The 13,407-nt window shown below is 42.1% G+C and overlaps 1 protein-coding gene across 2 annotated transcripts in view; it reads right to left on the bottom strand.

Moving 5' to 3' along the window:
- The window catches only part of RTN1 (reticulon 1), a 247,986-nt gene that overhangs the window by 133,961 nt on the left and 100,618 nt on the right, over positions 1–13,407 (bottom strand). For both annotated transcript variants that reach the window (XM_068525396.1, XM_068525477.1), the window contains exon 2: positions 2,305–3,075. In XM_068525396.1, coding sequence (XP_068381497.1) covers positions 2,305–3,075 — 771 coding nt within the window. The remainder of the gene's footprint in view (positions 1–2,304; positions 3,076–13,407) is intronic.

The raw sequence follows: 13,407 nt of genomic DNA, 5'->3' as shown, positions 1-13,407 counted from the left end.
CTTTGTTTGTCTTACCTGTCAGCACTGGAAATGGCAGAGTGAATCAAGACCCAACAGATGTAATAAAGCCCAAATCCTCCAGTGCCTATGGGCACGATGTCACATGGTACCAGGGGCTCACAAGATGGGGAAGGGGTTAGGGTAACCTCTTGGGATAAAAAAGACAAGGAGAAAAGCCTCAATGACAAACCGAGTCCTCCTATCTCTCCTCTTAATTTTATCCTTACGTGTTCTCATATGACTCAGGTGTTATGGTGTGGGATGCGTGGGGAGAGAGGAGCTGAATATGGCAGATAATTGTGTAATGGGACAGGGGACTTTCTCTTTCTGGAATAAACCTTAGTTAGAATGTTTATTTGAAACAATTGCAGAGAAAACCACTGCTGTCAAATGGCCACCAACAGATCATAAAACTCCAAGATCATGAGAGCCAAATCCAACTTTGTCTTCTCTTGAAGATGCTCCAGAACCCCGATGAGTCGTGACTATCGAAGAAAAAAAAAATTCCCTCCTAATTAATGAATCCTATATCAAGTCTTTACCATCAGCTTTGTAAACTGTAGTTTTCTCATGAGGCATGTGTCATATAAATGGACCAAAACGTATAGGGTCATTTCACTCTTCCTGAAGACTGGCCCAAGTTCTTCTGTACTGACCACCAGACAATGCTGGAGCTCTGTAAACACAGTTTATAATGTAGTTTATATCTTCAGAGTGTCAGTATCTCTTTACGTCATGGGATAATCGAAGGGTTTTACATGCATTGCCAGAAAAACCGTAAGGAGGCTTTGAGACTCAGATATGTCCCTACCTCCTGCTGTCAGTTGGGATAAGTCACGCTGGAGTGTGACTATTTCCCTGGTCATCTGTCCCACTGGAAGGCAGGGACTGCTTTTTGTTTGCTTTTCAACTCCAGCATCACCAGTGCCTATTCGAGTGCCTGACCAAAAGAAAGTGTGTGTTGAGTGAATGAAGGAACTTGGTGCAGTGAGTTTACAGCTGCATGAGTCTGAGGTAAGGCTGGGGAGGGGAGGAATTGATGCTAAAATCTTTAGGGAAATAAGACAGGAGGGACTTCCATTAAATCCTCTCTGTTCTAACACTTGGACTTACTGCATCATCAGGATTTAGAGCAGTCACTCCTAATTGTAAGGGTTTAGATCTGTTTTAAGAGTTCAGTAGAAGCTCTTTTACCTGAGGTGCTAAAAATTGATTTTTTTTTAACTTTTTATTTTATATTGGAGTGTAGTTGATTAACAGTGTTGTGTTAGTTTCAGGTGTACAGCAAAGTGATTCAGTTATACATATACCTATATCTATTCTTTTGAAAATTGCTTTTTGTAAATCAAAAAGGTTCGTAAATTTCTTTTGGGTGGGGTCAGAATTCCAGCCACTGCAGGCAGGGGACGATTCAAGGATCTCTCATTATCCTCTTCATCCTGATGCCTCATGAGCGTTTGAGAGCGATGGAGATACAAAGGCTCCACTTCTACTACCCAGGATGGTGGCACAGGGTGGGATGGGGAAGCTCTAGCTTCCACTCTGGCCTTTCATTAGGGTATGGGAGGTCCCCTTTGCGTTTGAGAGGGGTTTCGATGTGGTTTAACAACACCCTGCCTTGAGTCAGAGTAGAAGGCTCAGGTTGAAAAACATCATAGGCTAGTGAATTCTGAACTTTTAAAATTCTAACCAAATAGGATCTTTAGTTTAAAAAATAAAATTGTATGCAGAACTTCAATAAACTAAAAAGATGAAAATGATGTGCTGAGATTGAAGGGGGAGGGGAGGAGTACCCTTTGTTTAGGTTTCCTGTCACTGCCCATTCCCCCCCACAAAAAAAAAAGACTCTAACCTCTACCCTACCCCCCTTCATTGTTCAGACTTGGAGTTGGGGCCAGGAATGTTAAATGCTCTGTCCAAGGTGGCCCAGCTGGTCTGGGAAGAACAGTCAAGGTACTCTCCACGATGCCCAGAGGTCAGGGAGGAGAGCTAACCTCGAAGCTGGCAGCATCTCCTTCTCTGCTCTGAGGAGTAAAGCCACAGGAGGATTTGAATGTCCCCAGTGTGTCATCTTTACCTCTCCCCTCAAATGAAGAAAGAAATATTTTACAAAGCAAATCTGATAGGGCTCTAAAAAATCCCAGATGTCAACCTTTGCGTAATGGGCACAAGACTGAAAAAGTTATATGTTAATTAAGTCAGTTAAATTGAGATTGAAGTATTTTGAATGCAAATCTTCACTCCTTAATGTTCAGATTTCCATATGCTGGGTTTTCCCAAGGCAGGGAACACCCGTTGCCTTACCTGTTCCAGAAGACGGAGGAGTGACGGATTCTGGGCTGTCGTCTTCAGGCTCTGAGACGGTGACTGTGGGGACTGTGTCAGGACTCGGTTTCAGGCAGACATCTTGCTTCTCGGGGGCCTTCTCTGGGGTAGCAGTTTCAACAGAAGGCTCGACCTCAGTCAGCGTGATTCTGACAGGGGCCGTGATCAGAGGAGCACCGTGCCGCTCTTCAGAGACATCGTCTACATACGGTTCCGACGCTGATTCTTCAAATAAATGGTCCTTGAGGATTTTTCCCTCCACAGGAGATGGTTTCTCTGCTGCACGGGCCTCTTCGGATTTTGCTGAGATGTCAGTGTCCTTGTTCAAGTCCAAGTCTTTCTCTTCCAACTTGGGGTGACGCTGCTCCTGATATTTCACCTCCTCTGGCCTAGTTATGTCGATGTATTTATAGACTTCTGCTTTCATCTGGTCCAGGGGGTCTGCTAAGATCGTGTTCACTTCAGTGGACTCTGCAGGAGTCATTTCTATTCCAGAATCAGAGCTAAATAGGCCACGAGGCTCCGTTCCAGGCACATCTGGTAAGGAGGGCCCGGGGGTACGCATCTCCGCAGGGCTCTCTGAAGCGGTGATGTGGCTGTTTTCTTTCTGAAGAATTCCAGTGAAGTACGTAGAATCCTCCCGAGGTGGGTAACAGATGTCAGAAACCAGAGATGTGTAACACACTCCCTCCCCATCTTTTGCTGCTGCTGAAAAGGTATGATCCGTGGCCCTGGATACGTCTGCTGCACCTGTGAATCAAAACGGCAGCAGACAGTGAGGGGGCGCCTGGCTCCAGTTCTCTCTCCAGCCTAACCCACCACCCACCCTGGCCCGTGCAGACACAGCATCCTTTCTCCTCAAGACCTCAGAGCTCCTTCGGACCACTCTCATGTTGCTTTGCCTTGTCTCCCTGATAGCCCCAGCAGACCACATAAGCTGCCACATCCAGACATGTGGGGGACAGACCCCAGAGGACTAGAAAGTTGATTCTCAACATCTGGTACTTCAAATATACAGTGACTGATTCTTACTTGGTATTATTCAACAGAAGCCTCCTTTGTATCTAAAGTATTAATGACTCTTTAAACAGAGGTGGAAATATAGGCAAATTCAGGTGTGTAAATACAACAATAGGATAGTCCACTAGGGAGAATGGTTGCTCTTGGAGACTCAACAAGCTGGGAGAAGGCTCAAGAACCCTCTCTGGTCCAGCCCTTTCATTCAGGGACTCCTACCCTACCTGGTTTGATGCCATCCCTTCTCTTGCTAAACGTCCTCAGAGAAAGAAACTCCCAGTTTTCTGGTGGCCTCATCCCAAAGTGGTATCACCCTAATGGAGTGCTTCCCTCTTTCTTCAGTTTTCCCCTCATTTTGTTTTTCTTTTCAATTCCCCACCACTACCCACCCTTTGCCTTCCAGTGATATTCAAAATGACCCACTGGGAATTTCTTGGTGGGTTTCTAAGGGCAAAGTAAGTTTCCAAGTTTGAGTCTATAGAATGCTTTCACCAGGCCTTCATTTTATTCATAAATGAGCCAAAAAATTCATTAATAGCAAGCAGAAGAAAGAAACCCTTTAGTATTTTTCTGTGCTGTAAAATACTGCCAGAGGGGAAGAAAACTAACATTCATTGAGGCCGTATCATGTGCTAAGCAGCAGGATTTTACCTAATTCTTTAAAACTAATTATTTAAATTAAGCCCCACACTCTCAAGAGATCACACATACACACACATTCAGCCCTTAAGACACACTCGAAGAATATTCCAGATTAGGGCACCAACTCATAAAAGTAACAAAGGTAGTAACAGTAACATAATAATATTAATAGCTAATATTTGAATCTTGCTATGTGTCAGAGTACCAAGCTTTTTATTAATATTGACTCATTTAATCATCAAAGCAATCCTGGAAGGTAGGTACTATAATTAGCCTCATTCGACAGATGAGGAAACTGAGGAACAGAAGGGGTGAATGACACACCAAAGATCGCACAGGCAGGAAGTGGCGGAGTCAGGATTCAGACCCAAGCAGTCTAGAAGTCAGAAAACCTCACCTAGCGCCCTTTGTACCTCCTTAAATCAGTTTGTGAAGTTTTTTTCTAAAGTAATTTTGAATCAGTTTTATTACAAATAAACTTATCTATTTTCTTTTCCTAGCTTTCTCCTTGGTTACATGAGCCATTGTTAGTCTAAGGGGAAGGGAAAAGCACAGAGCCTCTTCACTTCTAGCACTCTTCTGTCTCAGCACCATTGCAGGAGCTGCTTTCTTTCCTAGGAATTCTCTTCATCCAGATACCTGCATTTTACCTGCATACCTAATCCACTCACCGCCAAGTCTTCGCTCAAATGTCACCTTCTTAAGGAAGGCGACCCTGACCACTCTATCTCAAACTACAACTCACCCTACACTCCCAAGCAACCCTGTCCCTTCCTACTTTTCCTTTTTCCTGTAGCACTTGTCTCCTTCTAATATACCATATAATTAACTTATTTATTCATTACTTATTTAATGATTGCCTCCCCCCCCCCCCCCGCTTGCTAGGTATGTTCCATGAGGGCAGGAATCTTTGACTATTTTGTTCATTAATGTAGCCCAAAACCTAGAACAGGGCCAGGCACATGGTAGGTACTCAATAGATATTTGCAAAATTAAAGAAGGTAATTTTGAAGTTTAGAATAAAGCATAAATAACACAATGTGTGAGAAGACATGTTGGAAGATACCCCTAAATTGCTAATGACATTCACTTTACTCAGCAAGTAGCCTAATTTTGTGAGCAACAGGCCAGTTTAAATCTGTACATTTCAGCTAGTCTTCTAGTTATACTTCCTTTGTATATGGCAGCCCCGCTTTTCAAGTTAGACAAAAACAAAAACAAACTCAATAACAAAAGGAATAGTAGTAATGATGGGTCTTATTGCCTACCATACATAGACCACCAAAGAAAAACTATTAAATTTAAATCCATGTGTGCACACACACCATTAACCTAAAGGATATTTAAAGCTTCTTTCGTTATATGGGCTTAGCCTACATGTAGAACTCACTGGAGGCAGGGATATCAATGCAGAGATATTTCACTAGAGACATTTGGATCCTGGGATTCTCTACCACAATTACCTGGAACCACTTCCACATGTTAATAAGTAATGGTTCACCAGAAAGTGAGGAGGGGTTTGCCACTGGATATAAATAGTCTGGGGAGTGGGGGAGGGGATGCTCTCCTGGGGAAGACACAGTAGATAGTTTCCAGGGCTGTGTCACAGTCATTATCATTCAACTTTCAGTCAATGCTTCTATTGCAGGGGCCACCACAGGACTCCTGACCCTTATAGCCCTGCAGCCCACTGTCTCCTGCCACCAGTTATCACACTAAACACAACTGTCACCTATTCAGCAACTGGTCCCAGGGCTCTGCCTTGCCTCACTGGATAATCCTTAAACTCTGCAGCCTAGCATTTGAGAGACATGAATGATGTGAATGCCACCTGGCCACAGCCCTGTCTCCACGACTCCTCTCACTTACCCTCTACTCCAGGCATAGAAAGCCCTTCACAATGTCACACTCACTCTACCAGCCTTTCTAGCCCTTTCACTCTCCAATTCAAACTCTCAGCTCTGGTTAATAAAAACTACCCTTCACTTCTCCAACACTTATTCCTTACAATCTCCACATCCAAATCTCCACCTTTAACTTCACGCCATTAAAGAAAAACAGCTTTAAATGCTACCCACTCCAAGATGAATTTGCTGACCACACCTGTCAAGACCTGACCCCTTCCTAGTTTTCTCCCTCCCCTATCCTGTAGCACTTAATTATATTGCTTGTGTCACATGCATGACACACGACTTCTATATGTCTACGTCATCTCCTGCCAACCTGTCAGTTCCTGGAGTCTGAGGCTTATGTCTTGCACACTACATTGTACATAGTAGGCACCCAATACAAAATGAATAAATGAATGAATGGACCAATCAATCAATGAGTAGACATTCTATGCAGAACAAACTAATTGATGCAAGTTACAAAGAGGATGTTTTTAATCTATTATGTGAAAGAACTATCCAGAATTCAAGTCATCCAACAATGGGATGGAGCTGAATCTCAGGAACAAGAGTGTTATGATCCCAGTGGGCAGGCAGATAGAGAGAGGCCCAGAGTCTGTCTAGGCAGGAACCAGCATTTGGTAGAAAGTTGGATGGGACAACAGCAGAAGTCTCTTCCAATTCTCTATGATTTTTTTTAATTATTTATTTTTATTTATTTATTTATTTATGGCTGTGTTGGGTCTTCGTTTCTGTGCGAGGGCTTTCTCTAGTTGTGGCAAGCGGGGGCCACTCTTCATCACGGTGCACGGGCCTCTCACTATCGCGGCCTCTCTTGTTGCGGAGCACAGGCTCCAGACGCGCAGGCTCAGTAATCCTGGCTCACGGGCCCAGCTGCTCCGCGGCATGTGGGATCTTCCCAGACCAGGGCTCGAACCCGTGTCCCCTGCATTGGCAGGCAGATTCTCAACCACTGCGCCACCAGGGAAGCCCTCTCTATGATTTTTACACCAATTGGCTGCCACCATAGTGGGACACAGCTTCCTTTACTTCTTCTTTGCCTGTACAATGGAATCAATATAATTTTCCCTGAGGTGATGCCACAGAGCTTGCCAGATATATGGTAATAATTGAGGGAATAGACTCTAGATTACATCTATATTACTTGAGAGACTATAAATAGGGTCAGTTATTGGGAAGAACTCCCACCCCTGAAATCCTCATCTTTACTAGCTTCATCTTGCTCAGAAAACCCAGCATAAAATTGGAAGGACTCCTTTGTCACACTCTACAAATACTACCAAGTAGAGGAAGAGGAACAAAGCCATTTGTGTAAATCACACATTTTAAATGGGACCATGTAAGAACCCTCATAAAAGCAACAAATAATCTAAATACTCCAAATGTGGTCACGTCCCATTTCTTAAATTGAGCTAAATATCCTGAAAGATTCTCAAGGTGCAAAGTTATTGAATTTAAAAATGTGTATACATTACATAGGGCCTGTGAGATAGAACTCTTGAAAATAGGAAGTCCTTGTAGACAGTAAATTATGTGAGAGCAGAGTCCTGTGGGATCACTGGAAATGGGAAGCAGAATTGAGCCTCAAGGCTCAGGAAAGCCAATTAATCCTTGTCAGCACTTCCTGCAGAGCTGGCAGCTGTGGGGATTGAGGCAGACAGCATAAGCCAGTTGCCCCAGGCAGGAACCAATATTGTTACATTGTTAGATACAAATCCACTAAATAAAAGGGCTTTCCTTGTCCAGACTAGAAATTACTACTTTCTTTATATAAGCAAGGATTCCTGGGAACATCTGATTTCCTCATTCTCTCTGGCTATTGCCTTGGCCATCCAGAAACCTGATTCACGTGGAGGCAGATGTACATGGAGAGTCAATGCGTGGACTCACACGTGCCCTCTCGGGAGGTGGCCGGACAGGAGGGCACAGCAAATTTAAAATGGGATTGATTTTCAAATTTTCATTTTACAAGGAACTTTTTAGGAAAGTACTTATAATAAAAGCTGAAGGAGCCATAGGTCACTATTTCCAGTCAAAAGCTAAGCGGAAGAAGAATGAAAATAAGCTAAAACTATTGCCATTAAATCATATGTGCTGATAAAATCAGGCTTTTGTATTCACCAATGTCCTACATCAGAAATGCTAATCATGAGCTAGACAAATTCAGTAGTCTCCTAAATGGTGGGTGTTTTATTTTATTTTTTTAATTTCTTCCATAATACTAAGGAATGATGACTAGCTGAAGACAGTTTGACTTTTCTCAAAGAAAGTTTCAATCCCACAATCCTCATTCTTGACTCTGACTTATCCTTACTGAATCAAGCTCATTGAATTGCTAGCCTACAGCTTAGGTTTGTATTCTGGCTCTACTACTATCAGTTGTGAGACTCTGGGCAAGGTAGCCTCTCTGAGACTCGTTTATTCAGTTTCAAAATGGGGGCGATAATAGTTCCCATCTTATTGGGCTGTTATAGGGATTAAATGAGATTATGCACTTAGCTCTACTCCTGGCACATAGTACACACACTCAGTAAATGAGAGCTGTGGATTTCATGATTACCTCTATTTTGCAGGGAGGACACCAGCATTTGCAATATATACCATCTGTCCATTTGGTACTTTATCCTATCTAGTGACATGTGATCAGGGTCGTTTGGGCCAGAGGAGTTAAATATAGCCAGTCCACACTCATGTTGCCCTCTGGGGTCTGCTGTAGATGCTGAAGTCCCAGGAGTGCAAGGCCAGGGTTCTCTGCACAGCTCCATGAGCAGGTGGTTGGGTGTTAAGTACTTTCTAGTGATACAACTGATGGATCCTGTCATGAACATGGTGATGACTGACTTCGGTATGATATGTTGAAATTTACCAAGACAACAAAAAGGAAGGCGAGTGTTCGGTGCCCACAGATGAGGTTTCTCCCTTGTGGACAGAGCTCATTCTGACTCCTCAGGGTGGAGATAAGGGGTCTATAGTTTAAGATGATACTTCTGTAACTCAATAAAGACCCTCTCATTGCACTGAAATGGAAACATTGAGAATGCCAGAAAGAAAGAATGATTATATGAAAAGGTTTTCTGAGCACAGAGGTAGATGTGCTCCATTAGATAAACATCTGGATTAAAAATAAGAACAAAACACCAATTACTGTTTGAATAGAGTCAACACTAACACGTATAGGGGACAATAGTTCCATTAATTGGGAAATATTTTTTAAAGGGGGGAGCATATAAAAAACTGGAATGACAGTAGGAGTAGGGTGAGAGATGCATGTTAAAATTCAAGAATTAAAGGCCAGGGGGCTTCCCTGGTGGCACAGTGGTTGAGAATCTGCCTGCTAATGCAGGGGACACGGGTTCGAGCCCTGGTCTGGGAAGATCCCACAAGCCGCGGAGCAAGTAGGCCCGTGAGCCACAACTACTGAGCCTGCGCGTCTGGAGCCTGTGCTCCGCAACAAGAGAGGCCACGATAGTGAGAGGCCCGCGCACCGCGATGAAGAGTGGCCCCCGCTTGCCGCAACTAGAGAAAGCCCTCACACAGAAACGAAGACCTAACACAGCCAAAAATAAATTAATTAATTAATTAATTTTTAAAAAATTTTAAAAAAAGAATTAAAGGCCAGAAACAGTGACCCAAAGTGAATCTGCATTCACTTTTCCCAGAATCATTTGCCCTTAGACTGCCTATGTGATGGATGGTAGTAGCCTGCACAGAGGTTAGGCAGTGAGGCTTTTCCCCTGAAACTCCCACTCATCTTTTCTAAATGCTAAGAAATCAGCAGGCCCACGGTATGGAGGCTGTGACACATTTGACAACAGAGCCATCTATGAGGGATGGATATGCCAGGGAGGCTCCAGGAGCCTCTGTGTCACTTAGAAAACATTCTCTTCTAAAATTATGTACCCTGTTATTTAACATGACAAATGGGCACTGAGAAATTCAGGTACATCCATTCTTTAAAAATGTATCTATGTGATTAGGTAATTGAGTAAAAAGGAAAAGATGAGCCTGCATTCCCTAGCAAAAGACTTGAAGCCAATGCTGATGACATGCTCGGGGTTTAAGAATATGAGTAAGTACTCTTTCTTTCCCCAACTCACTGCCTTATTTAAAGCTCGCCTGACAGAATAACAGATTTAGCTGTCGGGATTGTAAAATTAATGTTTAATAAAAAATGATTCAGCAAGTTTTGGGTTTTTCCCCCACTATGAAGAGCCAGGGCTTGCACTGCCTGTGGAGTTTTCACTTTAGCAGAAAATTCTGTTAGAGGGAAAAACCTGGCCCAGCAGCAAACCACTGTCTAAGTTTCTCTGACGGTTCTCAGCAGGGTCTTGGAAAGCATAAAGCTGCCAAGTGCTGACATGCAAAGTAAGCCCAAGTTCTGATGAGCGTCGAAGTGTGGGGACTTCTTTTGCCTGTGTTCAAAGATGGAAATGTGATTCTGCAGCCCTCTTGGGTGGGGAAAATTTTGGGGGGGGAGGGGGTAAATATTTATTTATAATTTACTTAGATTTTAAGAAAAGTTCCTGAAAACCCTACCTAGACTTCCCATTGCTTTTTTTTAAATACAAGCTTTACTGATTTATAATTCACAAACCATAAAATTCACTCCTAAAGCATGCAACTCAGCAGTTTTTGTATATTCACAGAATTATGCAACCATCGCTATTAACTAATCCACCCACTTAATTTAGATATATTCCACTCAATGTTTTCAATACAGAAAAAGCTCTAAGTTACCTTCACCATGCAAAGAATTACCTTTGGAACAACAAAAAAAGTTATCCCAATCTTTTTATTATTTGTTGAAGAATTTTGCTCTCTAATTTCCAAAGAGAAAAATAATTGTTCTTGGTCGTTTCCTTAATGCTATGTATATATTGATAGTAGCAAAAAAATACATACTATGTTTCTGTTTACACTTCAATGGTTCTTTCACTCCCTCCCCTGACAGAGAATCATCTAGCTAATCCTCAGAAACCTTCTTACATGACCTTTCTCCCTTACTTTCCATCGATGGCTACTTCCCCAGCTGGACCCTTATCACCTTCTACTTGAATTAATGTGATAGTTTCCTCAGTGTTCTAGGGGTTCCAGCCTTGCCTCTTCTTTGTGCCACCTTGCACACAGCTGACACATTCATCTCCCTAAAACACCACTTTCACCGTTTCACTTCTCTGTTCCAAAGCTTTTGGTGAGCATCTTTGCCCATCCTTTGGCTTAGAATTCAGGATCATCATCAATGAGACCCCAGTCTGCCTTTATGGTTTTATTTCTGAGCCTGCTCAAGAAACACACCTGTTCACCCACAAACATGAGATTTTCAACTTCTATGCCTCTGTGCAAGTCCTTTTCCTCAACTGAAAGGCCCCTTCACTCCTCCCTAAGTCCAAATAAAGCCTCTGGTGATGCCACACCTCCTCTAAGCAGCCTCCTCCTACCACCCCACTCCTCACTGCTTTCTCCCTCATCTCCACTCTGAGGCATGACCATGTTTGGGGTTCACCAGCTTTTCTGCCTTTGTCACCAGTTATCTTTTTTCCTATACTGGTTGAGAACCATGTCTTATACTTCTTCATATCTTTGAGTTCCTAGCACTGTGCTTTGCACATAGTATGTACTCAGTAATCACTGAATGGATGATTACCTCCATATTACCATCTGATTGAGTCACATTCAAGAACTTTTATTATAAGCTTTACCATTAATCATGTATTAATTCAATCAAAAAGATTTGTTGAACACTTACTATATGCAAAGTGGAGGACATTCCCATATATATGTAGGCTTAGAAATCTGGTGTCACAAAAATCCACTATGAAGTCACTGTTTGTAACTGGAAGTTTGGGTGTCCCTGGATGCTTGTGGCAGTGAATGCTGGGGAGTGGCAGTGATGTTGGAGGATCATAATAAGAGGAGGAAGGTCCTATATGGAGCCCTGACATGTCATATATCCTGATTCATCTTTCAGGTCAGGCATGGCATTATCAGAAAAAAAAAATAAAGATGAATTCGAAGGGTTGTTTGAAGTTACCAAATTCAATCCTCCCTCAATTCCAGGATCTCATCCACAATATTCAGGATTGGCCGTCTCTGAACCTTAGTTTGAATATTCACATTCATAGTATCACACTGTTTGCTATGAAAACCAATTAATTATAATTAATAAGTGTTTGTAGTTAGGTCCTGGGGGCAAATGCATGACTTTTAATACAGACTCCAACATTTACTAGCTCTGTGGCAGATTTTCTAATGCCTTTGTGCTTCTATCTCATCTGTTAATAATAATTATCACCTCATAGAATTGTTGTGAAGATTAAATGAGATGGTGGGATCAAAGCACTAAGAATCACGCCTGATACACATTAAGGGCTCATTATTATTTTTAGAATTGAACTTTACACCTCACTTTTGCTTCTAGCCTTTAGTCCCAGGTTTGTCTTCAGAGTCTGTTAGTGGAAGCAGATAACTTAAATAATCACAAAACAATACAGCACATAAAGGGCTAATCTCCCTAATATATAAACAGTTCCTAGAATTCAAGAAGAAAAAGCCTATGGATCCATTTTTTTGGATAATGAAAAAAGGGTAAGAATAAACACTGCATGGAAAAAGCAATATAAATGACCTTAGAGCATAAAAATGCAAATTAAAACAACCCTAAAATGACATTTCTCCCTTATCAGATTGGGAAAAATTCAAAAAAGTTTGGCAATACACTCTTTGGTGAGGCTGAAGGAAAACAGGCACTCACGTACTGAGACAAGTCTGGTAGGAGTAGAATATGATGTAATTCCTACAGAGGGCAATTTGGCAGTGCCTATCCAAATTACAAATGCATTTATTCTTTTTTTTTTTCTTAACATCTTTATTGGAGTATAACTGCTTTACAATGGTGTGTTAGTTTCTGCTTTATAATAAAGTGAATCAGCTATACATATACATATATCCCCATATCTCCTCCCTCTTGCATCTCCCTCCCACCATCCCTATCCCACCCCTCTAGGTGGACACAAAGCACCGAGCTGATATTCCTGCGCTATGCAGCTGCTTTCCACTAGCTACCTATTTTACATTTGGTAGTGTATACATGTCAATGCTACTCTCTCACTTCACCCCACCTTACCCTTCCTCCTTCCCATGTCCTCAAGTCCATTCTCTACATCTGCATCTTTATGCCTGTCCTCCTGCCCCTAGGTTCTTCAGACCAATTTTTTTTTTTTTTAGATTCCATATATATGTCTTAGCATATGGTATTTGTTTTTCTCTTTCTGACTTACTTCACTCTGTATGACAGACTCTAGGTCCATCCACCTCACTACAAATAACTCAATTTCGTTTCTTTTTATGGCTGAGTAATATTCCATTGTATATAGGTGCCACATCTTCTTTATCCATTCATCTGTAGATGGACACTTAGGTTGCTTCCATGTCCTGGCTATTGTAAAAAGAGCTGCAATGAACATTTTGGTACATGACTCTTTTTGAATTACGGTTTTCTCAGGATATATGCCCA

The sequence above is a fragment of the Eschrichtius robustus genome, chromosome 1 (assembly GCF_028021215.1).
Source record: "Eschrichtius robustus isolate mEscRob2 chromosome 1, mEscRob2.pri, whole genome shotgun sequence".
Classification (NCBI taxonomy): domain Eukaryota; kingdom Metazoa; phylum Chordata; class Mammalia; order Artiodactyla; family Eschrichtiidae; genus Eschrichtius; species Eschrichtius robustus.
Note: the sequence above shows the minus strand (reverse complement) of the source record. Positions and strands in the feature narration are given on the sequence as shown.